The sequence below is a fragment of the Pan troglodytes genome, chromosome 6 (assembly GCF_028858775.2).
Source record: "Pan troglodytes isolate AG18354 chromosome 6, NHGRI_mPanTro3-v2.0_pri, whole genome shotgun sequence".
Classification (NCBI taxonomy): Eukaryota; Metazoa; Chordata; class Mammalia; order Primates; family Hominidae; genus Pan; species Pan troglodytes.
In genome coordinates, this window is record NC_072404.2 from 146,589,628 (window position 1) to 146,615,115 (window position 25,488).

A 25,488-nucleotide genomic window follows, 5' to 3' on the forward strand; every position below is an offset into this window, starting at 1 on the left:
TCAATGCCAGACTGTTGGCATCTGTCTCCCTGTCTTGTGCAGGCTGCCATCTCTGGCTCACCATGGTTTTATAATTGCCTCTGGTTAAAGTTTAAATAGATGGGTTTCAGCCCAAGAGAAAAATGTAAACAAGCCCTTTCTGCAGTCTTTCAGAACTGCTGACTTCTAGTGCTTTTGAGTTCTGTGCTAGGAAATTCATTTTGCTCCTCCCTAACCAAGGAACTGAGAAACGCCATTAGGGCTTTCAGAGCCATGACAGCCTCTCTGAAACCACTGAGAGGCTTTTAGATGATCCGCACTTTTCCTTTTAACTCAATTAAGCCATCAGGATCCAGTTCCCATCCTAGCATGTTTATCTAGTGTATTCAGGTGAGAGAATAGTTCAGCAAATCTTCATGGCCTGGCTTCTGAACAGGAAGGAAATGAAAGGAATTGTCATTTCACTATTGGAGTTTTTTCTATGTGGGAGCAGGGGATTGTATTTGTTGTCCCAGGGTTTTTGGTTGAGGAAGTTGTCTTGTGAGTCATGAGAATGGGACTATTCCTGGCCAGTACAGAAGGAAAAGGGCAGGCTGGGTTTGAGCTCATGCATTCTGGTATATATCCTCTCATTTGCTGTGTGTTTTTGTTTGTTGGGGTTTTTTTTGTTTTGTTGTGTTTTGTTTTTGGAAGTAAGTGGGCCATTTATTTTTGAGTCTTGATGAAGAGTATTGATTTTCTATATTTTTCTGCTTTGTATACCTTGTGTACTTGTGATCTGATGTCAGAATGGATTCAGCAATAATTTGAGATGTTTTGGTCAAGGATTTGATTGGATCTTTGCCTTTCCCACTCAAAAATCTTCCAGAATTCCCCATTTCATGCTCAGACTTTTCTTCACAACCTTCTATGGTCGGCCTCAAATCTACCATCACTTTTCACTATTCCAACCATACACTGAGTTCATGTGAGTTTTTCTACCCAGCTCCTGTAACCCGTTTCTTTCCCTGCAGTGTCCTGACACCTGGGACTCCTTCCCTGCTCTGCTCAGCGTCTTATCAGAACGTTCTTCCAGTGTTCTATGAAACCTTCCTTGCGTCTGGGCACAACCGGAACCAACCACTCCTCCCTTTAGTTCTCCAGCACAAGACAATCCCCTGTATGATAAGGAGACTTCCTTTCTTCTTTTCTTTTCTTTCTTTCCTTCTCTCTCTTTCTTTTTTTTTTCTTTCTCTTTCTTTCCCTCTCTCTCTTTCTCCCTCTTTCTCTCTTTCTCTCTTTTCTCTTCTTTGTTTCTTTCTTTCTCTCTTTCTCTCTCTCTCTTTCTTTCTTTCTCTCTCTCTCTCTTTTCCTTCCTTCCTTCCCTCTTTCTTTCTTTTTTTTTGAGACAGAATCTCACTCTGTCACCCAGGCTGGAGTGCGGTGGAGCAATCTTGGCTCACTGTAACCTGTGTCTCCCAGGTTCAAGCAATTCTCCTGCCTCAGCCTCTGGAGTAGCTGGGATCACAGGAACGTACCACCATGCATGGCTAACTTTCATATTTTTAGTAAAGCCAGGGTTTCACCACGTTGGCCAGGCTGGTCTCGAACTCCTGGCCTCAAGTAATCTGCCCGCCTCAGCCTCCCAAAGTGCTGGGATTACAGGCTTGAGCCACCGTGCCCGGCCTTCACTCGTATTTCATTGTTTATTATGCATCCTTTGCTCCCGTGGCAGCTTCCTGCATTCCATGCTCTTCCCTTCCAGCGCAGGATGATTTATTCTGTCCCCCAGTAGGGCCAACTTCGTGTGTGGCCCATAATCACAGCTCAATCAATATCCAATCTTTGTTTTTCATCCTCTTTTCAACCAAAAGTTAATGTCAACAATTTTTTGTTGTTGTTGAGACAGGGTCTCCCTCTGTTCCCCAGGCTGGAGTGCAGTGGTGCAACCTCCACTCAATGCAGCCTTAACCTCCCAGGCTCAAGACATCCTCCCACCTCAGCCCCTTGAGTAGCTGGGACTACAGGTGTGCACCACCATACCCAGCTAATTTTATTTTTGTAGAGACAGGTTTCTGCCATGTTGCCTAGGCTGGTCTCAGCAATAGAACATTCTTATCAGAACATTCTGATGTTCTTATCTGAACATTCTTGAGCTCAAGATCTGGGCTCAAGTGATTTGACCACCTCGGCCTCCCAAAGTGCTGGGATTACAGGCATGATGTGCCACCTTGCACCAGCCCTTATGTCAACATTTAAAAAATAGCTCTTGGGAGGAATCAAGAGGAATAAAGAAAGGATTTTGGAGTCAGGCAGATTTGGGTTCAAACCTCAGCTCTGCTGCTCTTAGTATTAGGGGTTTTTCCCTAATTCTTATCCTTTCTCAGCCTCGCTTTCTTCATCTATAAAATGAAGACAATAAGATCTCTTTTATGGGTTTTTGTGAGAATTAAAGTGAAATCATGCAAGTAAAGAACCAGACACAGTTACATCTCATCCTTACCCTCTCTTGATGCTAAAACAGTTCAAATGTTGAAACACTGTACTCTGGAACGTAAGTCTTATCAATCAGTTTAAAAGATCCCTGCCACATTTTCCCATCATTAACACAACCTTCCTTGGTAGAACAGTTTCTTCTCACTTGTACTCGCAAGTTTTTTAAAGGCTTATCTTGTAAGTAAGATTGGACTTGTTCACCGAAAATCCAAACGCTGTAAAATCTTCTAAAGAGTTGATTGTGAGCCAGTAGAAGTGACTGTAGCCCAGAGAAAACAAAAACCCAAGAAGTATTGAGTAAGTGGTCCTAAGGTGGTCAGGTTATAGTCTGGTTTTATACATTTTGGAGAGGCAGGAGTTACAGGCATAGACATAAATCAATACATAGAAGGTGTACATTGGTTCGGCCCAAAAAGGTGTGACATCTGGAAGCAGAATGTAGGGGGAGGGTGTGGGGCTTAAGCCGTAGGTGGGTTTTAGGGATTCTTTTTTTTTTTTAATTATACTTTAAGTTCTGGGGTACATGTGCAGAATGTGCAGGTTTGTTACATAGGTATACACGTGCCATGGTGGTTTGCTGCACCCATCGAACCGTCATCTACATTAGGTATTTCTCCTAATGCTATTCCTCCTCTAGCCCCCCACCTGCCCACAGGCCCCAGTGTGTGATGCCCATCCCCCACCCCCGCACCCGATTGGTTGAGAGAGTTAAGCTATTATCTAAAGATCTGAAGTTAGTTGAAAGAAATGTCTGACTTAAGGTAGAGGAGTTGTGGGGACCGAGGGCTTTGTTACGTAGAGGAAGCCTCCTATATCACAGCCCTCTGAGAGAATAGATGGTCAATGTCTCTTTTCAGACATGTGTGTGTGTGTTGTTGTTGTTGTTGTTGTTTTGAGACAGGGTTTCACTCTGTTACCCAGGCTGGACACATGTGACAAGACCACAGCTCACTGCCTCCTCAACCTCCTGGGCTCAGGCGATCCTTCTGCTTCCGCATCCTGAGGAGCTGGGACCACAAGCCCACGCCTCCACAGGCTGCTGATTTTTTTTATTCGTAGTAATGGGGTCTTGCCATGTTGCCCTGGCTGGTGTCGAACTCCTGGGCTCAAGTGATCCTCCTGCCTCAGCCTCCCGAAGTGCTAGGATTACAAGCCCAAGCCACCACACTTAGGCGGTGAATCTCTTAGATCTAACAAAGGCTGCTGCATTAACAGAGATTCTCTACAGATGCAGGTTTCCCTGTTTCGTGATGGCTTTGCAGGGCTACTTCAAATTATGTCAAAGAAATATACTTCGGGGTAAAATATTTTGATTTCCTTCAGGGTCTGCTGTCCTGTGATGCTATATTAGAGTCAGGTTGGAAAGTAAGCCACATTATACCAGGTTAATTTTTAAAAACCCATTTAACAAGATTCTGTGGTTTGTAGGGTGTGACTTAACCCTTGCCTGGCATGGCCTTGGGTCTTGTTTATAATTTGGTATCTTACTGCCACAAAAAGTCTGTTTTGACAGTCTTATGGTCTCTATTTTAATATTAATATGGGTCAGTTGTGCCCAAATCCAAAAGAGAGGAGGTATAAGGAGGTGTGTCCCATCTCCCTTCTCATCATGGCTGGGAATTCAGTTTTTTGGGATTTTCTGGGGCCCCCTTGGCCAAAAGGGGGTCTGTTTAGTTGGAGGGCTTAGTATTTTATATTTGATTTACAAACTTATTTATTGGTCACCAGAAGAAATCCCAGTGGTGGGGATGATGAGGAGGCAGCTGCTCTGTTTGCTGCTGAGTTACTTTCATATGTAGTCCCTTGTAGGGGCCAAAGCACCTTGGATGTTGATCCGCCATGTTGACTTCTGATTAACCCCAGTTCTGGGAAGGCTTCTAAGATTTCCAGTTTATCTGTTGTTCTTTATGTAAGAGCATGTATTTACCATACATCTTGCCCTTAGGTCAAAACAACCTTAATCATAAATCCTACCATTAGTCAGGTTCACATGGCATTCTTGCCTTTCCCTTCCCTGCAGGGTCAATTTCAATTGCCCTGTGCCTTCCTTCCCTACAGTACATAAGCCCTGAGTCTGGGAGAGTAATGGCATGGGGAGCCTCCATCTCATCTTGCGACTGACCGGGACATCATGGCTTCTGTTTATATGTCTCTTTTGGCCGGGCACAGTGGCTCTCACCTGTAATCCCAGCACTTTGGGAGGCCGAGGCAGATGGATCACTTGAGGTCAGGAGTTGGAGACCAACCTGGTCAACATGGTGAAACCCCGTCTCTACTAAAAATACAGAAATTAGCTGGGCGTGGTGGTGACGCCTGTAGTCCCAGCTACTTGGGAGGCCGAGGCACGAGAATCGTTTGAACCTGGGAGGCCGAGGTTGCAGTGAGCGGAGATCGTACCACTGCACTCCAGCCTGGGTGACAGAGCAAGACTCTGTCTCAAAAAAAAAAAAAAAAAAAAAAAAGGTTTTAAATCTGATGGGCCTGGCAGGGCAGGAGAGGAGAAGATAAACATTTAACTAAAGGATTGTAGCGGTACAGAGGAGGGACAGTTAGCATGTCAGGAAAAGATTCAGAGAGTTTATACTTAGGAACTGAGCCTTAACCTATCAGTACATGGCTGTCAAAAGATAGTTGGGACAAAGCACTTCAGGTACAACCCCAATTCTCATTTCTTCCCCCTGTGTATCACTGCATGCAGCCTGAAGCACTTGGCTCCATCGTCTTGAACCTGTACAGCTGTCTTCCCCTTGGTCCAGGTGACGTAAGGGCTTCCTTGGAAGCAGCAGCATTTATTAGTGCTGGTTCCAATCAGAGAACTGACATTAGAACTCTACTGTTGCTCTTGTGGCCAGGGCCAGGAAACAGCTGGAGTGGTTTGAACTCTCTGCAGGAGGATGGATGCGTTGAGGCTGGGCATGTGTGCATGCTCGTGCGTGCAGATCTGTGTCTGTGTGTCTATGAGTCTGAGTGTGTGTAGGTGTGTGTCCATTTGGATGGGTGGCTAGATGTTTATATGTAGGTGTTGCCACCAAAAACAAAAGTAGATATTCAGAAAACAAAGTGACAGCTCAAAACCTCAGACAAGCTGAAAGACTGCTCAGAGAAGGGGGAGGTTGAAGCAACTTCAACCAAAACAAAATGAAACAGAGAAGGAAGTTGCATCAGAAGAGGAAGAATGCCAATGTCATGCTGAAGAACCACAAATGTCGCAAAATAAAAATAAAACGTGTGATTCTTATTTTACCTAGCCAAATACTATTACAATATTTTCTCCTTTAGAGTGTTAAAAATTACCGAAATTATAATATTTAGTTCAGCGAACATGAAGGACACAGAAAAACACAAACAAAAAATTCATTCCTATAATTTTTTAATGTTATATACATCATATTTTATTTATTTGGATCAGCGATTGATTTTAACTTTGCTTCCTACCTCCATATAAAAATTTTTCTCCAGCATTTAAAAAATATTAAAAACACGTTCTGAAATTGACTTATTGAAGAACATGTAAAAGGTCTCATTATTAGCACAAATTGAGAAATTATAATAAAGATACTCTAATAGCGAAGTGATTAAAGATGTCAGAACAAAAAATTATAGATCCCAGTGATGTTATTAAGTTTTTTCATTTCCGTTCATGTAGAAATGTTAGCTCCTTTGCCACAAAGAAATAAAAGAGTAGTTTTCCTTTTGATTAGATTCTTGTAACTACACACATGAAAAATTTATAGGATTGGTTTAGGTGAGGGGGTTTTATATATGTAAACTGTTAATATAACATTGGAATAAGCTTGGCAACCAGGTCTCAGAGAAGTCTTTTGAATCTATTACTTTATAATTATAGTGATATTGATTGGCTTTCCATCACCTTCCTAGAATTATAATGACATCCAATGATTAACTGATTTGCCAATCTCACAAATAGTCAAAAGAATATTGAGTTTTTGGCAGTGAACTAGGGAAGTTTGTGTGCTTTTTGTTAAAATGAAAAATTGTACTCCTCAATTGAATACATTTTTAGTACATACACGAGTTTACCAGCAAAGATAACTAGAGAGTGAGCTTGGTGTGCACAGAGTGAAAGGAGCTTGGGAGGTTGAGAGTGAAGTGAGCTACGATGCCACTGCACTCCAGCCTGGGTGACAGAGGGAGACCCCATCTCCAATAAATAAATAAATAAATAAAAATAATTAATAATTAGGAAGAGAAAAGCACTGATCATGAGGAAAGGGAACCACTGAGTATGATGCTCACTTTATGTGCTTAAAGCGGGGACTCAGCAAACAATTGTGGAAGGAGGGAATGAGTGAAATGAGTGCATAAATAATAAGTACAAAGAAAGTGGCGTAAGTGTTTAATTCAAAATGAAGTTTAGACCGGGCATGGTGGCTCTTGCCTGTAATCTCAGCACTTTGGGAGGCCGAGGAGGAAGGATTGTTTGAGCCCACGAGTTCGAGACCAGCCTGAGCAACATAGTGAGATTCTGTCTTGGCAAAAGACAAACAAACAAACAAAAAAACAAAGCAAAACCCAAAAATGAAATTATTAGCCGGGCAAGATAGTATGTGCCTGTGGTCCTAGCTACTCGGGAGGCTGAGGTGGGAGATCCCTTGAGCTCAGGAGGTTGAGACTGTAGTGATCTATGATGCCACTGCACTCCAACTTGGGTGACAGAGGGAGACCCTGTCTCCAATAAATAAATAAATAAATAAAAATAAAATTTATATTTTGCGTCATGACAGGGTTATAACATATTTTCCCTATGATGCTGTCTTGGTGATACATAAGTTATATACTTTTCAGAAGTTGTGAGGCCCTTAAAGAAAACATCTACAAAATTAGTTTGGGGAAGAAATGAAAATCTATGCAAAACAAAGTTTTTAGATATTTTAAAAATATTTTACAAGTCTAAATTCATTGTTACTTTAGGAACATAAAAATATATTAGGTATAAAATGGTTTACTCATAGAATTATTAAATATTTAGAATTATAATTTATTCAAATAATATGAATGTACTAATTGAGACTTTTAAAAATCTTTAAAACTAATTACCAGTGGGGCTATGACCTGGACTTTAAGACATCAAATATCCTTCAGCTTCTGCCAACTGAGAAGAAAAACAACAAAAAGAGGAGAAGCCACAAACATCATAGTAAAAACACATACCAGAGTTATGTTTTTTCTAGATCTTCCATAAGGCATTTATTTTCAGAAAGGGTATAGGAAGAAGCATTTTTTTAAATAAAAAAGAAAGCATTTTTCTTTCCTTTTCTTTTTATTTTATTTTATTTTATTTTTTTGAGATGAAGTCTTGCTCTTGTCCCCCAGGCTAGAGTGCAAAGGCATGATCTTGGCTCACTGCAACCTCCACTTCCCGGGTTCAAGCGATTCTCCTGCCTCAGCCTCCCGAGTAGCTGGGATTACAGGCACCTGCCACCATGCCCGGCTAATTTTTGTATTTTTAGTAGAGACGGGGTTTCACCATGTTGGCCAGGCTGGTCTTGAACTCCTGACCTCAGGTGATCCGCCTGCCTCGGCCTCCCAAAGTGCTGGGATTACAGGTGTGAGCCACCACGCCCGGCCTTTATTTTCAAAAAATAGTCTAAGACAGTGGATAGGGGAAGAAGAAGAAAATTAACTAAATTCATTAGTTGTAACTTTTTTTCAAGCATTCACATTTCTGTTTAACGTGTGAATGTCCCCAAATTTGCCAGTTTCCCTGCTTCCTAGGCGTCCAGTCTCCAGGGGTTTTCATCTGCACTAATTTCCTGACTCAGAATTGCCAGGGGTCTCAAGTACACTCCAGAGGATTCGCGTAAACTGGCTAGGCCAGCTTGTGTTCTGGGAAGCCTGTCTTTTCTGGTGGTGTTCCCAAGAAATAGAAAAGAGAAAAGATGATGTGTGGACTTAGGGATGATGTGTGATACTGAGTTTTGCTTTATATTTTAACTCTCCAGCTCTTTCCTTCAATGAATGGCAAGCCACTCTCAATTCCAGCTCTTCTGTACTGAAGAATTTAGCATCACTTTCCCTGGAGATCCAAGGAACTTTGCTTTTTGCCCAAAATACCTCTCTCTCCCAAAGCAATTTCCCCTCCTCAGAGAAATGCTGTCGTGTCAGGCTGCACTGCCCTTGAACCAGACAACTTTCTCTGCTTGTCTTTATCTGTCTAAATAAAGCTAACCTACATTTGCTGTCTAATTCATTCGGATGCTTGCTGATGCTATTTAAAGCATCCCGCAAGGCCCAGTGGAAAACAAGATGCATTATCTCCAGTAGGGAACCTTTAGGTTTGCTCATCATTTAAGGAATTCAAGAATCTAAAGAATCCATTCAGTCTTCCCTGGTTCAGACATGAAGGACACGGGGCTCTTCACATTTTTTTTTTTTTTTTTATTCCAGGCAGTCTTCTTTGACTTGTAGGTGGCTGGGATCAGTTGATACAAAAAGAGGTAGCTAGAAAGTCAATCTCAATCATTCTCTCTCTTTCACTCTATCTCTGTCTCTCCCTCTATCTCTCTATCTCTTTCTCTCTCTGTCTCTCTCTCTGTCTTTGTGTGTGTGGGTGAGTGAGCCTGAAGACAAGAAGACACACACACACTGTGTGTGTGTGTGTATGTGAGAGAGAGAGGGAGAGAGAGAGAGAGAGCATCTTCAGACTTCATGAAATTCAACTTTTCTGAAGATTAATTTCTCAGCAGAATGTATGTTTCATTCTGGGCTCTGATGATTGTTAGTCCACTGTGAATTGCCTCACAAGAAACAAATTTAAAAGTTCAAAAGCGGCTGTCACCTTCGTGAACAGACTTCTGGTGAGTTTTTGGCTTGTTTCCATCACACTCTCTTCAGCCTCCATATGACGATTTGTTACAGAATCCTGGTACTTCTACATTCCGGAAAGGAAAAGGAAATTCTCCAGGCGTAGGAGCAAAATCTCGGGGATGTAAATAGGACTTCACTGTGAACTTATATATGACTGGGAAAATCTGTTGTATCTTTTTTCAGTTCCGGTATTTCTGTTGGCCTGTCGGCTTGCTTAGTGGGAGGGAGAGAGAGCTGGTACAATGGGATTGTTTTAACCATTGGTGCCCCGCTGCTACCTTAGGCACATACTTATTATCAGCATCCATTTGTTCAGCTACAATTCTATGACGTCCATTGCAGTGAGTGAGTCAGAAGCCACAAGCTAACAGGTCTATTCCTTCCCACCGTCACCTTGGAAACCAATGCATCATCCACAGGAAATGCAGGCCCCGATGGGGAGTGTGCCCAGATCGAGTTATAAAGCTGGCAATCAGTTTTTCAAAGGAAGTCAAATAATAATTTGTAGAATCTTAGTCTAGGGTGAGAGGTGGATCCAGCCTCTTGGGTATGGATTGAGGGCTGTCAGGCAGAAATATCAGGAGAAATTAATCAGTAAGTAGTAAGTAAAATGTAAGCAGTAAGATGTCTGCTTGATAAGAATTTGACCAAAGGCAACAAATATAGAGATATGGTTTGATTTCTCTAGCAAATAGCATTTATTTGCCCAATAGCTGAGGGTCTTTTTTTGGTATGGTTGTACAGTGTGTGAAATGAGATAAGGAAATTGACAACACATAAAACAAAGCTTTCTGCTGAATGAAATGTATGTCCCCTTTCTCGTGGTCACTATCCCCGCTAAAAAAAGTGATGGAGGCCAGGCACGGTGGCTCACGCCTGTAATCTCAGCATTTTGGAAGGCCAAGGTAGGCAGATCACTTGAGGTCAGGTGTTTGAGGCCAACCTGTCCAACATGGTGAAACCCCGACTCTACTAAAAATACAAAAATTAGCTGGGCATGGAGGTGCACGCCTGTAGTCCTAGCTAATAGGGAGGCTGAGCGGGGAGGATCACTTGAACTCAGGAAATGGAGGTTGCAGTAAGCTGAGATTGCACCACTGAACTCTAGCCTGGGTAACAGAGTGAGAGTCCATCTCAAAAAAAAATTTTTAAAAAAGTAGTGATGGAGAGGGCCGAGTGTGATGGTGCAGTGGCTCATACTTGTAATTCCAGCGCTTTGGGAGGCATAGGTAGGAGGATCACTTGAGGCCAGGAGTTTAAGACCAGCTTGGGCAACATAGCAAGTCCCTGTCTCTACATAAAATATTTAAGAATTAGCTGGGCATGCTGGTGCACTCCTGTAGTCCCAGCTACTCAGGAGGCCTAGATGGGAGGATAACTTGAGCCCAGCAGTTCAAGGCTGCAGTGAGCTATGATTGCACACCATTGCACTCTAGCCCGGGTGACAGAGCGAGACTCTGTCTCTAAAAAAGAAAAGACAAAAAAAATGATGGAGAAAACCACAGTCTGGTTCCCCCCAAGCTCTCACTGATTTTTTGTTTGTTTGCTTATTTTTTGCCTATGCCTGATTTTCTCTTTTCTTAATGACTGAGTATGGTATAATCCATACACTGGCCTTAGTGTATATATGCAATTTATCACACAATGTCCAGATACCTGTGGATACAAGTGTAGTACAGCTGAGAAAAATTACCTGTACAGTTTCATGTTGTTTGATGAGTTTAACGTTTCCAGGCGGATTTACATTCCCATACTCCTATGAGTGAGAGATTTTACATCAAAGTACAACGTGAAGTCTCCCAGAACTTCCTGCTTTAGACTTAAAGCATGTTAGAAGGCAGAAAAAAGATCTGAAAAATCGCCTGGTCCAACTACCTCATGTTTCACACAGGAAATGATTCCCAGAAAGGTGGAATGACTTGTCTAAGGTCACATAGTAGATATTAGTATGTACGTTAGAGCCAGAGGAAAGGAGATAGAAGAGATAGGAAGTTTGATCACAAGCTCTAAATTAGTCAACAGGTGATATGGCCACCTCAGAGACAATAAAAATATTAGGCTGTATAATCGAAGTATGCAGTCCTGACTAAGTGGGGCAATTGGTCCATCAAGGGCTGGTCAGTGTGTGCCACGTTTATGATATGATGTTCTGTTCTGAGTACCCATTGAGTAGGAAGCAATGATAGACCTGGGTGTGCCCAGAAGCAGGTAAAGATGGAGATAAGAGTTCTGGTAACTACAAGCTAAGAAAAATAATTGACAAATGTTGACTATTTAGCCTGGAGACCAGGGGATTTGTCATGGAAGGGATGGGAGTATCATCAAAAATAACTAAAGGGTGGCTGGGTGTGGTAGCTCAGATCTATAATTTCAGCACTTTGGGAGGCCGAGGCAGGTGGATCACCTGAGGTCAGGAGTTCGACACCAGCCTGGTCAACATGGCAAAACCCTGTCTCTACTAAAAGTACAAAAATTATCTGGGCATGGTGGTGGGTGCCTATAATTCCAGCTACTTGGGAGGCTGAGGCACGAGAATCACTTGAACCCAGGAGGCGGAGGTTGCAGTGAGCTGAGATCATGCCACTGCACTCCAGCCTGGGCGACAGAGTGAGACCCTGTCTCAAAAAAAACAAGCAAAAAGCTAAAGGGCTATCTTGAAGAAGGCTCAGACTCATCTTGTGTGCCTGTAAAGGGCAGTCCTAAATTGGTACTAGATAAAGGATGATGGATATTAGCTTCATATAAGTAATGTTCTAATAATTCAAGCTGATTGAAGTATATTACAGTGACTGATATAGTAGTGAATTAATTCTTTGCCTCAGGAGGTGTTCATGTCTTCATTCACCCCGAAACATTTATTGAGCTGTTGCATTATACCAGTCTTGCTAGACACTAAAGACACAATGATGACTAACACGGGCACTTCCTGCAAAGAGTTCAGAAGTCCATTGGAGGTCATGAGATCACTTATTTGCAGAGACAGGATGACCAGTAATGTAGAATGCCAAGGAAGAGAAGCAGGCACTGGAAAGAAAGAAGTCTGGACTACAGGGACTCTGAGGTTGCTGTCTGTGTTAATGAAGGGAACACTAGCTGCTGTAATAATCAAACCTAAAAAATGTCTTATGGCTGAAGCCTGAAAGAAAGTTTATTTCACACTTATCTGACATTCACCATGGGTGTGGTAATAGTGGCTGATAGTGGTGGTTCTCTTCCAAGTGGTAATTCAAGGAACTAGGCCACTTCTATCTTGTGATTCTCCCACCTTCACGTCTTCAACATGTGGCACTGACAGGCAATGACATCCTGCTAACAGACAGGGAGAGAACATGGAGGATTGTGTGGGGAGGTTTTTATGGGCTGGACCTTAAAACAGAGAAGTGGTGCACATAAACTCTGTTCACATTCTATCCACTAGAATTTAGTTGCATGGCCACCATCTAGCTGCAAGGGAGGCTTAAAATTTAGTTGAGCTGTTTTCCTAGCAAAAAGAAGAACCGGGTTTTGACGTATCACTAGCAAATCTTTTACCACACTCTCCAACTCTGAGATTCTATGATTATGGTGGCAGAACCAAGACAGGAATTTTTAAGGGGTGCTGGGGAGGGTGGCAGGGTACTCCATTTATTTATTTTTAAAACTTCTTTTTATTTCATTTATTTATATTCATAATTGACTAATAAAAATCATATATATTTGTGGTGTACAATATGATGTTTTAATATATGCATACATTGTGGAATGGCTAAATCAAGCTAATTTACGTATTATGTGTTACCTCATATGCTTATCTTTTTCTTTTTTTTTTTTCAGACAGGGTCTCACTCTGTCACCCAGGCTGGAGTGTACTGACGCGATCATAGCTCGTATCTCACTGCAGCCTCAAACTCCTGGGCTCAAGTGATCCTTCCACCTCAGCCTCCCAAGTAGCTAGGGCTATAGGTACATGCCACACCCAGCTGATTTTTAAATTTTTTGTAGAGACAGGGTCTTGCTATGTTGCCCAGACTGATCTCAAACTTATGACCTTAAGCTATCTTCCCACCTCGGTCTCCTAAATTGCTAGGATTACAGGTGTGAGCTACCACACCCAGCCCTCATTTTTTTATGGTGAGAAAGGAATTTTGAAGTTTTCTTGTTTGATACCAGAGTCATCCCATCTCATGTTTACATTAAATGTCTTCCTGGATTGGATACGGTGGCTTATCCCTGTAATTCCAGCACTTTGGGAGGCTGAAATGGGAGGATTGCTTAAAGCCAGGAGTTTGAGACCAGCCTGGTCAACCTAGTGAGACCCTATCTCTTAAAAGAAAAAGAAAACCTTTCTGTTGAAGGTGTCCTATTAATAATATATTGTTAACTTTTAAAAAGCAAGGTAAGGCCAGGCTTGGTGGCTCACGCCTATAATCCCAGCACTTTGGGAGGCTGAGGCAGGATGATCACTCGAGACCAGGAGTTCGAGACCAGCCTGGGCAGCATAGTGAGACCCATCTCTATAAAAAATTTAAAAATTAGCAGGACATGATGGTGCGTGCTTTTAGTCCCAGCTACTTGGGAGGCTGAGGAGGGAAGATCACTTGAGCCCAGGAAGTCGAGACTTCAGTGAGCCGTGATCATGCCACTGTAATCCAGCCTGGGTGACAGAGCAAGATCCTGTCACAAACAAACAAACAAAACTAATGGTGACTATTATAAGTAAAGATCCCCCCGCCAGGGACCTGCCACTTCAGAATACTATAAAGTTAAAAGGCTACCTACAAATTAAGGGGAGGTAACTCTCCTTAATGTATAAGGAGCAGACTGTGAAGCTGCTCTAGGTCTACTAGTAATCGTGTCTAACAAATCAATAATTAAAAGGCAAATACTCAAATATAAATATTGGCAAAGGATATAAATGAAAAATCATAGAAAGAGATCTCAATAACTATCATGTAAACATTTAAAAATTTTTTCTCCTCAAAATGAAGAGAAATAAATGAAAAATAATATCTAATATAGACAAAAGTACATGGAAATAGGAACACTGATATTTTTCTGATGGAGACATTAGTTGGCAAAACCTTTCCAGAGGTAAATTTAGAAATATTTTAAAACATTAAACTCATTCATACACTATAACCTGTAACTTCACTCTACTAATTTGTCCTAATAAAATATTCAGATAAACATAACCATTTATGGCAAATAATATTAATATCAGAATTTTTATGAGCCCAGCAAAAGGTGGATTAAATGACACAGTAGGCAAATGGGATACCAAGTTGTCGTTAAAGAACTAGCTAAAAGCTAAAGGAAAATCTTGCTATCTAATGTTAAGAAAAAAGAATGATTCAAAAATAGACACAGAAATGTGTATATACCTTACAGACCTGGTGAATCCTGAAAGACTCTTGTTAAGACAAACTGGCTAAGAGTGATTTAAGCTTAGAAAGACACCTTGGTCCTTCCAAGATTTAGAACTAGGCAGAGCCCTCTTCTTGCTGATATTCATCCCATGGGCCACTTTATTCATAATAGATCCTTTCATACATACTGAAAATCAGTCACGGCAGCCCTTGGTGAGCAAGTGTCATAAAGTACTCCTTAGCAGGCTAGGCTGTGATCCCAGCACTTTGGGAGGCAGAGGAGGGTGGATCACTTGAGGCCAGGAGTTTGAGACCAGGCTGGCCAACATGGTGAAACCCTGTCTCTACTAAAAATACAAAAATTAGCCAGGCATGGTGGCACATACCTATAATACCAGCTAGTTGGGAGGCTGAGGCATGAGAATTGCTTGAACCTGGGAGGCAGAGATTGCAGTGAGCCGAGATTGCACCACTGCACTCCAGCCTGGATGACAGAACGAGACTCTGTCTAAAAAAAAAAAAAAGAAAAAAGAAAAAAAAAAAAAGAACACCTTAGCAGCCCAGGGGCAGTGGCTCACGCCTGTAATTCCAGCACTTTGGGAGGCCAAGGTGGGAGAATTATTTGAGCTCAGGAATTCAAGGCCATCCTGGCCAACATAGTGAGAACTTGTCGCTACAAAAAATTTTTAAAAAGTAGCCAGGTGTGGTGGCCTGCACATGTGGTCCCAGTTGCTAAGGAAGCTGATGGCATCACTGCATTTCAGCCTGGGTGAGATCTTGTCTAAACAAAACAAAGCAAAACAAAAACAAAAACTCCTTAGCACTGTCACAACACCTAGCTTTTAAGTACTTGAACACAATTTTAGCTTTCATCTGAATTAATGCTTGGATGATAGGCAGTCAAAGTTGATGCTAGCTCTCTAATCACATACTCAGTATTGTTTCCATTTCTTTGATTACTTTCCCTCATTTTCTGCTAATTGCTGTTCATTGCATAGACCCCGCCAGCATTTTTCACATTTTGAACCTTTTTGTCTTTCCGAATCACCCTGTTGACTAAGGATCCATCTCTTACCCACTTGCAACACATGATTTTTCTTACCACATTCAATCTGTTAATCTGTTTTATTTTCATCATAATCCTAAACCTATTCTCAATAGCACATTGAGCATTCTGAATTGTTTTTGCAATTATCAGACACTGAGGTTAATAATGTTGCAAAACACCTAAGATTAAATACAGCAAATCTGCTGGTAATGGAAAATTAGCTGGCCAAGGCTAAGACGACCACGGCCAATGGCTATTGTCATCTGTTGAGGGCAGGCGAAGTTGAAACACTTTTACTTTTGGAGGAAAGTATTTTCCATCTCCGTGAAAGTTCACAGCTGGCTAGGTATGGTGGCTCACGCCTGTAATCCCAGCAATTTGGGAGGCTAAAGCAGGAGGATCACTTGAGGCCAGGCGTTTGAGACCAACTTGGGCACATAGGAAGACTCCATCTCTACAAAAAATTTTAAAAATTAGCTGGTTATGGTGGTGCATGCCTGTAGTCCCGGCTACTCAGGAGGCTGACATGTGAGGATCCCTTGAGCCCAGGAGTTTGAGACTAAAGTGAGCTGTGATTGCACCACTGCCCTCCAGGCTGGGTGACAGAGTGAGACCCTGTCTCTTAAAAAGAAAAAGGAAAGTTCCTTTTTGCTATAGGCCCGAGGGGTTGCTGCCGAAATGGGCAAGTTCATGAAACCTGGGATGGTGGTGCTTGCTCTGGCTGGATGCTATTCTGGATGCAAAGCCATCATCGTGAAGAACATTGATGATGGTACCTTAGATCGCCCCTACAGCCATGCTCTGGTGGCTGGAATTGACTGCTGTCCCTGCAAAGTGACAGCTGCCATGGGCAAGAAGAAGATCTCTAAGAGGTCAAAGATCAAGTCTTTTGTGAAAGTTTATAACCACAATCACCTAATGCCCACAAGGTACTCTGTGGATATCCCCTTGGACAAAACTGTCATCAATAAGGATGTCTTCAGAGACCCTACTCTTAAACACAAGGCCCAATGAGAGGCCAAGGTCAAGTTTGAAGAGAGATACAAGACAGGCAAGAACAAGCGGTTCTTCCAGAAGCTGCGGTTTTAGATGCTTCGTTTTGGTCATTAAAAATTAAACAGAAAAAAAAAAAGGAAAGTTCACAGATGGCCAAACTTTTCCACAGCCATGGTACCGTCCTAGTGAAGTACATTTGAGACAATAGTCATCAAATTACATATAAATACGTAATCAACCAAAATTATTTTTAGATAGTTCAGTTGGTTTACGTTGTCTGAATTGGCGGAGTCTGGGGGTTTGATTTCTGTGTCAGTTACTTGAAGAAAAATTGTGCCACTCAAATACTCTACACCTATGTCTAGCCATGTCACAAATACCTGCTCTTCAGGGGGCCTGGATACAGTATGTCGGGAGACAATCATGTCATTTCCACAGTCCGTATAGAACAATGCCGTTACCGGCCTTTGTAATAATGTGTGAATCTGGACTCTGCAAACTCAAAACCTCATGTGTTACCCGCTTGCAACACATGATTTTTCTTACCACATTCAATCTGTTAATCTGTTTTATTTTCATCACAATCCTAAACCTATTCTCAATAGCACATTGAGCATTCTGAATTGTTTTTGCAATTATCAGACACTGAGGTTAATAATGTTGCAAAACACCTAAGATTAAATACAGCAAATCTGCTGGTAATGGAAAATTAGCTGGCCAAAGCTAAGATGACCACGGCTAACTGCTATTGGCCATGCTTCTATCCATTAACAGGAAAGAAGACGCCTTAGTCATATATTTAAATTTTTTAAAAATTATGTCAGGCCCTGCGAGGTAGCTCACGTCTGTAATCCCAGCACTTTGGGAGGCCAAGGTGGGTGGATCACCTGAAATCAGGAGTTCAAGACCAGCCTGGCCAACATGGTGAAACCCTGTCTCTACTAAAAATACAAAAAATTAGCTGGGCATGGTGGCACGTTCCTGTAGTCCCAGCCACTCAGGAGGCTGAGGCAGGAGAATCGCTTGAACCGGGAGGCAGAGGTTGAAGTGAGCCGAGTTGCACCGCTATACTCCAGCCTGGGTGACAGAGCAAAACTCTGTCTCAGAAAAACAAACAAACAAAAAATATGGTTGGATCACAAGATTCTCCAAATGTAAAATACTAAAGAAAGTCAAAAGAGGCCCATTTTTCTAATTGAGATTAAAAAAATCGAGTGGTACCCGGTTTCCCTCTACTCCCCAGGGACCTGATGACCATTAATGCCTATTGAGTTAGTTTTCGGGGATTTGCCAAAGAGCAGGTGGGTGTCACTAGAGAATACTGCACATTTCTCAAAGTAGAGAAGGCTACAGATTCACAACTCAGCTTCTGGCTTCAAATGCAATTTTCTCCCTGTTTTCATGACCCGCTCCTCCCTCCAACGCCAGAGCTGCAGGCAGTTCTCTAAATAACACTATGTCCCTGGCCTCCTAGCTCCCATTTGAACGTTTCAGCAGGGCTCCTCTGAAGTCTGGCCCCCACCACCTCCCCTCTCACAGGCTTCTTGTTCGTCTGAGTCAGCCCGTGACTCACCTCACTCATTAGCGGAACTCAGAATGCCTCTCCATCCTCTGGATCCCTTTTGTCTCCCTGCTTATAACTGGTTTCCTGGCAGCCTAAGGTCTATGGACAGCCTTGAAGCTAGAAGGTGGGTTGCTACTAGGATGGTCTGCTCAGTAAAGTGGTTGGCAGACAGCAAGTAGAGTTACAGTGACGATGGTGATGATGATGATGACGATGATGACGATGATGCATGCAGTTGCCTCAAAAGGACTTTGGTGGCCAGATTTGGCATGTCTGCCTGTGTTGGCTTATAAGATAGCAGCACAGGGGTCCTGATTCTTGGCCCCTTCTTTTCTCTTTCTAGTCTTTTCTTTCCCTCTTCATCCGCCCCTCCTCTGCACACATGCCCGAATGTACAAGGTGAATGCTTCTGGGCTCTGCTCTCTGTGGAAAGGCAGGGAAAAGAGTGACACCCCTACACGGCGGCACCCTTTCCTCCAGCCTTTGCAGCTCCGTTCTCATTTCTACTCATTTGATTTTACATCCCAATGCTTTCTGTTTTGTAAGAGGTGGACTAGAAGGGATGAATGAGAAAAGGCTTTACGCCTTGTTGGTGCCTCCTGGGCATATAAAAAAGCCCAGTGACATGATACTAATAAGAAACTCTAAATTCACGGTCAAAAATATCAGAACCAAAGCACTGTTATTAATTCGTTAATCTTACTTAAAGGCCTTTGTAAAATGGTGATACAGTCAAGTGCTGCATAATGACATTTCGGTCAGTGACAGACTGCATGTACAATGGTGACCCCATAAGATTATTATACGGTCTTTTTTTTTTTTTTTTTTTTTTGAGACAGAGTCTCGCTCTGTTGCCCAGGCTGAGAGCAGTGGCGTGATCTCGGCTCACTGCAACCTCTGTCTCCTAGGTTCAAGCAATTCTCCTACCTCAGCCTCCCGAGTAGCTGGGATTACAGGTGCCCACAACCACGCCCAGCTAATTTTTGCATTTTTAGTAGAGATGGGGTTTCACCACATCAGCCAGGCTGATCTCGAACTCCTGCCCTCAGGCGATCCCCCGCCCCCCCCACCCCCGCCTCAGCCTCCCAAAGTGCTGGGATTACAGGCGTGAGCCACTGTGCCCGGCCCTATACTGTCTTTTTACTGTACCTTTTCTATGTTTAGATATGCTTTGATACACAAATACTATTGTGTTACAGCTGCCTACAGTATTCAGTACAGGAACATGTCATACAGGTTTGAAGCCTAGGAGCAATAGGCTATGCCATGTAGCCTAGGTGTGCAGTGGGCTTATCCCATCTAGGTTTGGGTAAGTGCACTCTATGATGTTCAAACAACAATGAAGTCTCCTAACAATGCATTTCTCAGAACGTATCCCTGTCATTAAACAACGAATGACTGTAGTTTACTCAGCTGAATCCTGACAGTTTTCGTTAAGTCTCATGATTTATTTTGAAAGGGACCCCAGAGACCATCCTGTCCACCCTTTTGTTCAATGGGCAGATGTGTGATTGCCGTGCACCTGTGATGGTCAAAGCCCAAGCCAGGTGCCCTAGGGCCGTACTTCTGAAGCCCCTGAGAGGCAGATCTTGTTCTGGACACCTGGGGAGGGGGCCCAAGGTCCTGCATTTCTATAACCTCCTTGAGGATGTCCGTGCCATCAGCCCACAGACCACACTTTGAGTAGCACTGCTGCAGGCACTGTGCACAAAGCTAGATAGGCTTGACTTGTCACCGGAGAACATCCAGGGCCATAGTCTCCATGAGGCGGCCCTCTGCACCCTGCCTTGTCGGCTGCTGATGTTTGCTTGTGAGGCCCAGGGAATGCCAAACAATTCTTCCAAGTGCACTTGGCTTTCTTGTGTCTTCACCCCCAGCCAGGGGTGTTAAAATGAGAAGATTCAGGTTTGGGATTAGGACAAGAAAAAGGGCCCATAAAGCTTCACCCTAGACTATGAAGTCTAGTCTGGGTTATCTTAGAAGAGAGCTCTAAACCCACATTTTAGGCAGATTCTATTTAACAATAAAGTATTTCTTTGATTGCTACAGAGATCTTCTTTTATGATTTGTTCGTTCATGTCCTTTGCTGATTTTTCTATTGGAGTCTTTGCCTTTTAATTATTGAACTGTAACAGCTCTTCATTACAATACTAAGGAAAATCCCCCTTCCTCCAATAAAGTGATTTTAGTCTTTTTTTTTTTTTTTTGACTAATTTTTTGTAGAGACGGGGTTTTGCCATGTTGCCCAGGCTGGACTCCTGGCCTCAAGTGATCTGCCTGCCTCAGCCTCCCAAAGTGCTGGGATTACAGGCGTGAACCACTGTGCCTGGCTGTTTTTAGACTTTTAACTTTATCTATTAAATTCTGAGTTTGGAATCTTGGATTCTAGGACAATCTTGCTAATCTGAGCAAGCTGCTTTGCTTCTTGTGATGTGGTTTCTTTCTGTATCTGTAGATGGAGAGGGTAAAGCTGACCTATCTCAGGGCACTGTTGAGAGTGGAATGTGTGTGTGTGGTAGTACTGTATAGATGTAGGGCATAGTTAGCTTGTTGTCAGAGTCTCTATTAATCTGATCACTTTATTAAACCTAGTGTGGGACATGGCAAACTGGTCTTGACAAGTACAAGTTTTGTTTTGTTCTGTTGTTTATTTTGGTTAAACAAACACTATGGAGCACTTCCAAGTACTCTGAGTTGTAACTTCTCATTGTGTTAAGATACATGAAGCAGAGTTGGAAGATGCCTACTGAGAGCTTTTTTTTACCTTTTCTTCTTTTTCTTTTTTCTTTCTTTTTTTTTTTTTGTCACCCTGGCTGGAGTGCAATGCCGCAATCTCAGCTCACTGCAACCTCTGCCTTCCGGGTTGAAGCGATTCTCCTGCCTCAGCCTCCTGAGTAGCTGGGATTACAGGCACGCGCACCACCACGCCCAGCTAATTTTTGTATTTTTAGTAGAGATGGGGTTTCACCATGTTGGTCAGGCTGGTCTCGAACTCCTGACCTCGTGATCTGCCCGCCTCGGCTTCCCAAAGTGCTGGGATTACAGACGTGAGCCACCACGCCTGGCTTACTGAGAGCTTTATATGTGTGAAGGTGCTTGTGATTTCTGTTTACCTTTGCCCCCTCAAATACAATTATACCTTCTAAGTTGTCGACTGATGCCACTTCCACCACTCCTAAATGTCCAATCAAAACTGCCCCAGTATGAGGCAAATGACTGGGTTGTTCCTTGGTTTCCACATTTCCTGTCTCATCTCTGTTAGAACCTTACAGCTGTTAAAATTATTTATTTCTATAGTAGAAGTTATTAGACTAGTAGTATTCCCATTTGAACTGACAGGGTTTTGTCTTAGCGTTAAGAAATAGATTTGTACATTTCCCCCATTTATGATGTTTAATGCCTTTAACTTCTCTCTGCTACTGCCTTTTTTGTTTTGTTTTGTTTTGTTTTGTTTGTGTGTGTGTGTGTTTGAGACAGGGTCTTACTCTGTCACCCAGATTGGAGTGCAGTGGCACCATCATGGCTCACTGCAGCCGTGAACTCTCGGGCTCGAGCAATCCTCCCACCTCAGCCTCTCAAGTAGCTGAGACTACTGGCATGTGCCACCACACTCAGATAATTACATTTATTTATTTATTTATTTATTTATTTATTTATTTTTGTAGATATGAGGCTTCCCTATTTTGCCCAGGCTAGTCTCAAACTCCTAGGCTCAAGTGATCTGCCTCCCTCGGCCTCCCAAAGTGCTGGGATTACAGACGTGAGAAGAAAAAAAAAAGAATGTAATCAGCTACTAATAGTAAAATAGAAATGTTGAAGACAGTGTCTTGCCTCTAATTGGTATTTGTTTTTTAATAGAGTCAAAGGAAAGAGCCTCTACTGGCAAAAATGTAACTCTCAGCCAGCTGGAGATAGTTACCCCTCTATCTCTGCTGGTACCCCGGTTATCCTTTCTACAAACGAATCTGCCTTATGGGTTCTTATACTGAGCATAGATGCAACAACAAAAAAGTCAATATTATTGACTCTCATCCATTTGCCAAGCACCGTGCTAAGTGCTTTCACATACATTTTCTCATTTAATGGATCTTTTGCTTACTTACTGTAGGGGGTAGAAGTGAGATTGTGCCTTTGTGTTGCTCCGTCCTCTACCTAAAGGGTTTACCTCTGTGTAAACCCTTTACTGGTAGCAAGGGGACTCAATCTGAAGCAAAATCCATTTTTTTTTCTCATCTCGTCCAGGTTCACAGTGAAAAGTTGGTTGGTTTCTCATTTCTGGAGAAGAGATGTGTTGCTGATTTAGGAAAAAGTGGATGGAACAGGGATGAAGGCTGAATGCTGTTTAATACCACACTATGTACCCACATGGGTGGGCACCTGCCTCTGCTGAGAGGTCTCTATTGTCCTGGCTTCTTTCCCAGATAATCTATTATATTCTCTGGGAATGAGAATCCATATACATTCAAGTCTTCCTTTGATTTACTTACTTATCTATGAACACTGGTCACTTACCACTTTCCTCACCTTCTCCCACCCCAAGAAACCCTCTCCTGGAGAAACATAACTGGTCTTTTCCATTCCTGAGATTACCTGCCATTTTCTCCTCTTACAATGATTCCAAATCTTGGACTCCACTAAGGAAAACATAGCCTGAGTGAAGTTACACAACCAGTGAGAAAGGAATCTTCCCTGGGCAATGAGATGAGGGCTGACTCACGATCTCAGCTCTTAGGAATGGCTCTCCAGCTGCTGACAGAGGCCACATGGGTTCAGCCATGAGGTCATTAAGGATCTCCCTGGTGACTAACAAAATTGGGGCAGCCAGGGATAGCCAGAGCTGAGCTGGGGCAACTGACCCATTTGTTGAAGTGCCCCCCAGGATGGAAGCCAGCAGTCCAAGTTGCAATGCCTTGGCAATGTAGCACTCACAGCTGGTGCAATCTGGAGGATGATTGGCACCCAACAAAAGAAGTCTCTGGTAAAGGATGTACTTATAATCACTGTGTGGAGACATGTTTATTCCAGATGCCCATTCTTCATTCCTTCACTTATACCACAGACATTTGACCTTGCTAGGCACTGAGCTGGAGGCTGGTATATTCCTTGTTCTCAAGGAATTGACAGTTTAGCAGAGAGGCACAATGGGGACATGCACAGGAAGCATTAGGAGAATTCAGACGAGCACTTACCTCAAATTGGAGAGTCAGGAGCACTCTCCCAAGAATGCATGGAAGGCTTATACAGAAAGGGAGGAGAAAGGGCCCTCCAGGTAGAGTGGCAGCAGTGCCCAGCCACAGAGACTAGAGAGAACACGTAGCTCCCTGGGGATGCAAAGGGGGTTGTTGTGGCTGACATCAGAATATGCAGGGGAAGGGGCAGGAGATGCTGCTGGACAGGGGAGCATGGCTCAGATTATAAGTGTCCTCTTGCCTGTCATGCTGGCAGGTCAGAATTCTATCTGGAGGGGTCAGGAACCACTAACTGACTTTCTGTCGGGGAAGGAGAGGGGCAGGTCTGCCTTTTCAGGACGTTTTCTCAGTGGTTTAATGTGAAGATTGGATGCAAAGAAAGCAAGCATGAAGTACGAGGACCACTTTGTAGAATCATGCAGTAATTGAAGAAGGAAATAATGTGGGCCCAGCCTATAGCAGAGACCACAGGGAAGCAGAAAAAGAAGACTGGGAGAGATATAAAGGAGTTGCCCCAACTGACCATGGCGATCAGCCACAGGCGGGGCCTGAAGAGCTCAGAGGGGCTTCAGCTTTCGTGGTTGGGGGGAGATGATGGGAGGAGAAGGCTTGCTGGAAGGAGATGATGAGTGCAGGCTGAAGCAGGAACCCAGGGAAGAGACCCTTCCATCGGCCTGAATATTAGTGGAGGAAGGTCAAGGCAACTCAGTGGAGTTGGGGACTCCCCCGGTGTCCCCTAAAGGAGGCTTGGTGACAATTCCAGATCCCACTAGCTAGAGAGGAAGAGGCTCCTAACTCATGGCCTGGCTTGTTAAGACTGAATCTTGCAGGACCGAGGCTGCAGATGAGAGGTCTCTAGTACCTGCAGCCAAGCAGGGCCTGACAAGCTGTTTCCATGGAGATGTGGTGTACGCAGGAGGGAGTGAGTAGGAGGGCTGATCCATTCCAGAGCCTTGGGTCACAAGGCTGTGGCGGGCTAACAGATAAACAGGAAAAAGACATAGTCAATCAGAAAAGGATGTTCAAAACAATTTGCAGTTAATTGGGGGTTGTATCGTCATAATTCTAGATTAAGTCTAACAATTGAGAAGGATTGGGGTAAGCCACTTAATGATCCTGCTAGTTATTTTAGGTACGACTTGATGAGGGCACAGGGAAGTAGATGCCGACTCAGGCTAATTCCAAATGTACATACACCATCTTAAGTCCTTCTACATCCCTGGACTCCAAGTTGCTGCATATCACTCCTAAGTGTGAGTAAAGTAACAGGTTTCTGGAGAAACAGGTATAGATATGGGAAGTTAATTTTTTTGTGTTTGCCATGCTAATAGCAGTAATACACAGAAAACCTGCAGAGCTCTTCAGAAAACTCAGATGCTGGTGAAGCCTCAGATCAGATGTTGTTATTAAGCAATTTGAAGACTGTTCTGGACAGACAGCCAGCAGCAATGGGGCCCAGACGTGTGTGTGTGTGTGTGTGTGTGTGTACCATTTTGACCATCTTAAAGTGTATAATTCAGTGGCATTAAGTATATTCACAATCTTGTGTAACCACCATCACCATTATCTATTTCCAAAGCTTTACCATCTTCCGAAACAAAAACTGTAATCATTAAGCAAGAAATCCCCTTTGAGCACCAAAGATATTAAACGACCTTATTGTGCTGCAATGACACTGCCTACCAGGCAGAGTGATGTTTTGGTTGCTGCACATAAGAAAGCTGGGTTGGCTTTGGTCGGTTGCTCTCAATTTACACCTAGGGGTTTTTGGCCAAAGTCCTCATCTTATACATGAGCTTATTAGACCTAGTCTTTGGGAAGTGACTGACTTTAACCATTGTAATGACTGTTGGGACTTGCTGACCTCCATCTCCAAGGTATTCAAATGGCTGATGGCGGTACTTATTAAGATCAGTAAAAATGAAGTCAGGACCATAGGTCCTCATAAAGATTCTGCTGGAGGCAAACTTTGCTCCAAAGTTAGTTGGGCATAATTGTAAAGTGAATTGTCTAGGAAGCAACATTTTCTTTTTTTTTTTTTTGAGATAAGGTCTTACTCAAGTC

General features: G+C 43.0%; 2 protein-coding genes across 4 annotated transcripts in view; both read left to right on the top strand.

Moving 5' to 3' along the window:
- The window catches only part of MKLN1 (muskelin 1), a 381,688-nt gene that overhangs the window by 116,136 nt on the left and 240,064 nt on the right, over positions 1 to 25,488 (top strand). The gene's annotated exons all lie outside the window — the stretch shown is intronic.
- LOC472517 (large ribosomal subunit protein eL27-like) lies at positions 16,334 to 16,847 on the top strand. The gene has a single exon (XM_054656302.2). It carries the CDS (start codon positions 16,354 to 16,356, stop codon positions 16,687 to 16,689), a length of 336 nt encoding a protein of 111 aa, XP_054512277.1. The 5' UTR covers positions 16,334 to 16,353; the 3' UTR covers positions 16,690 to 16,847.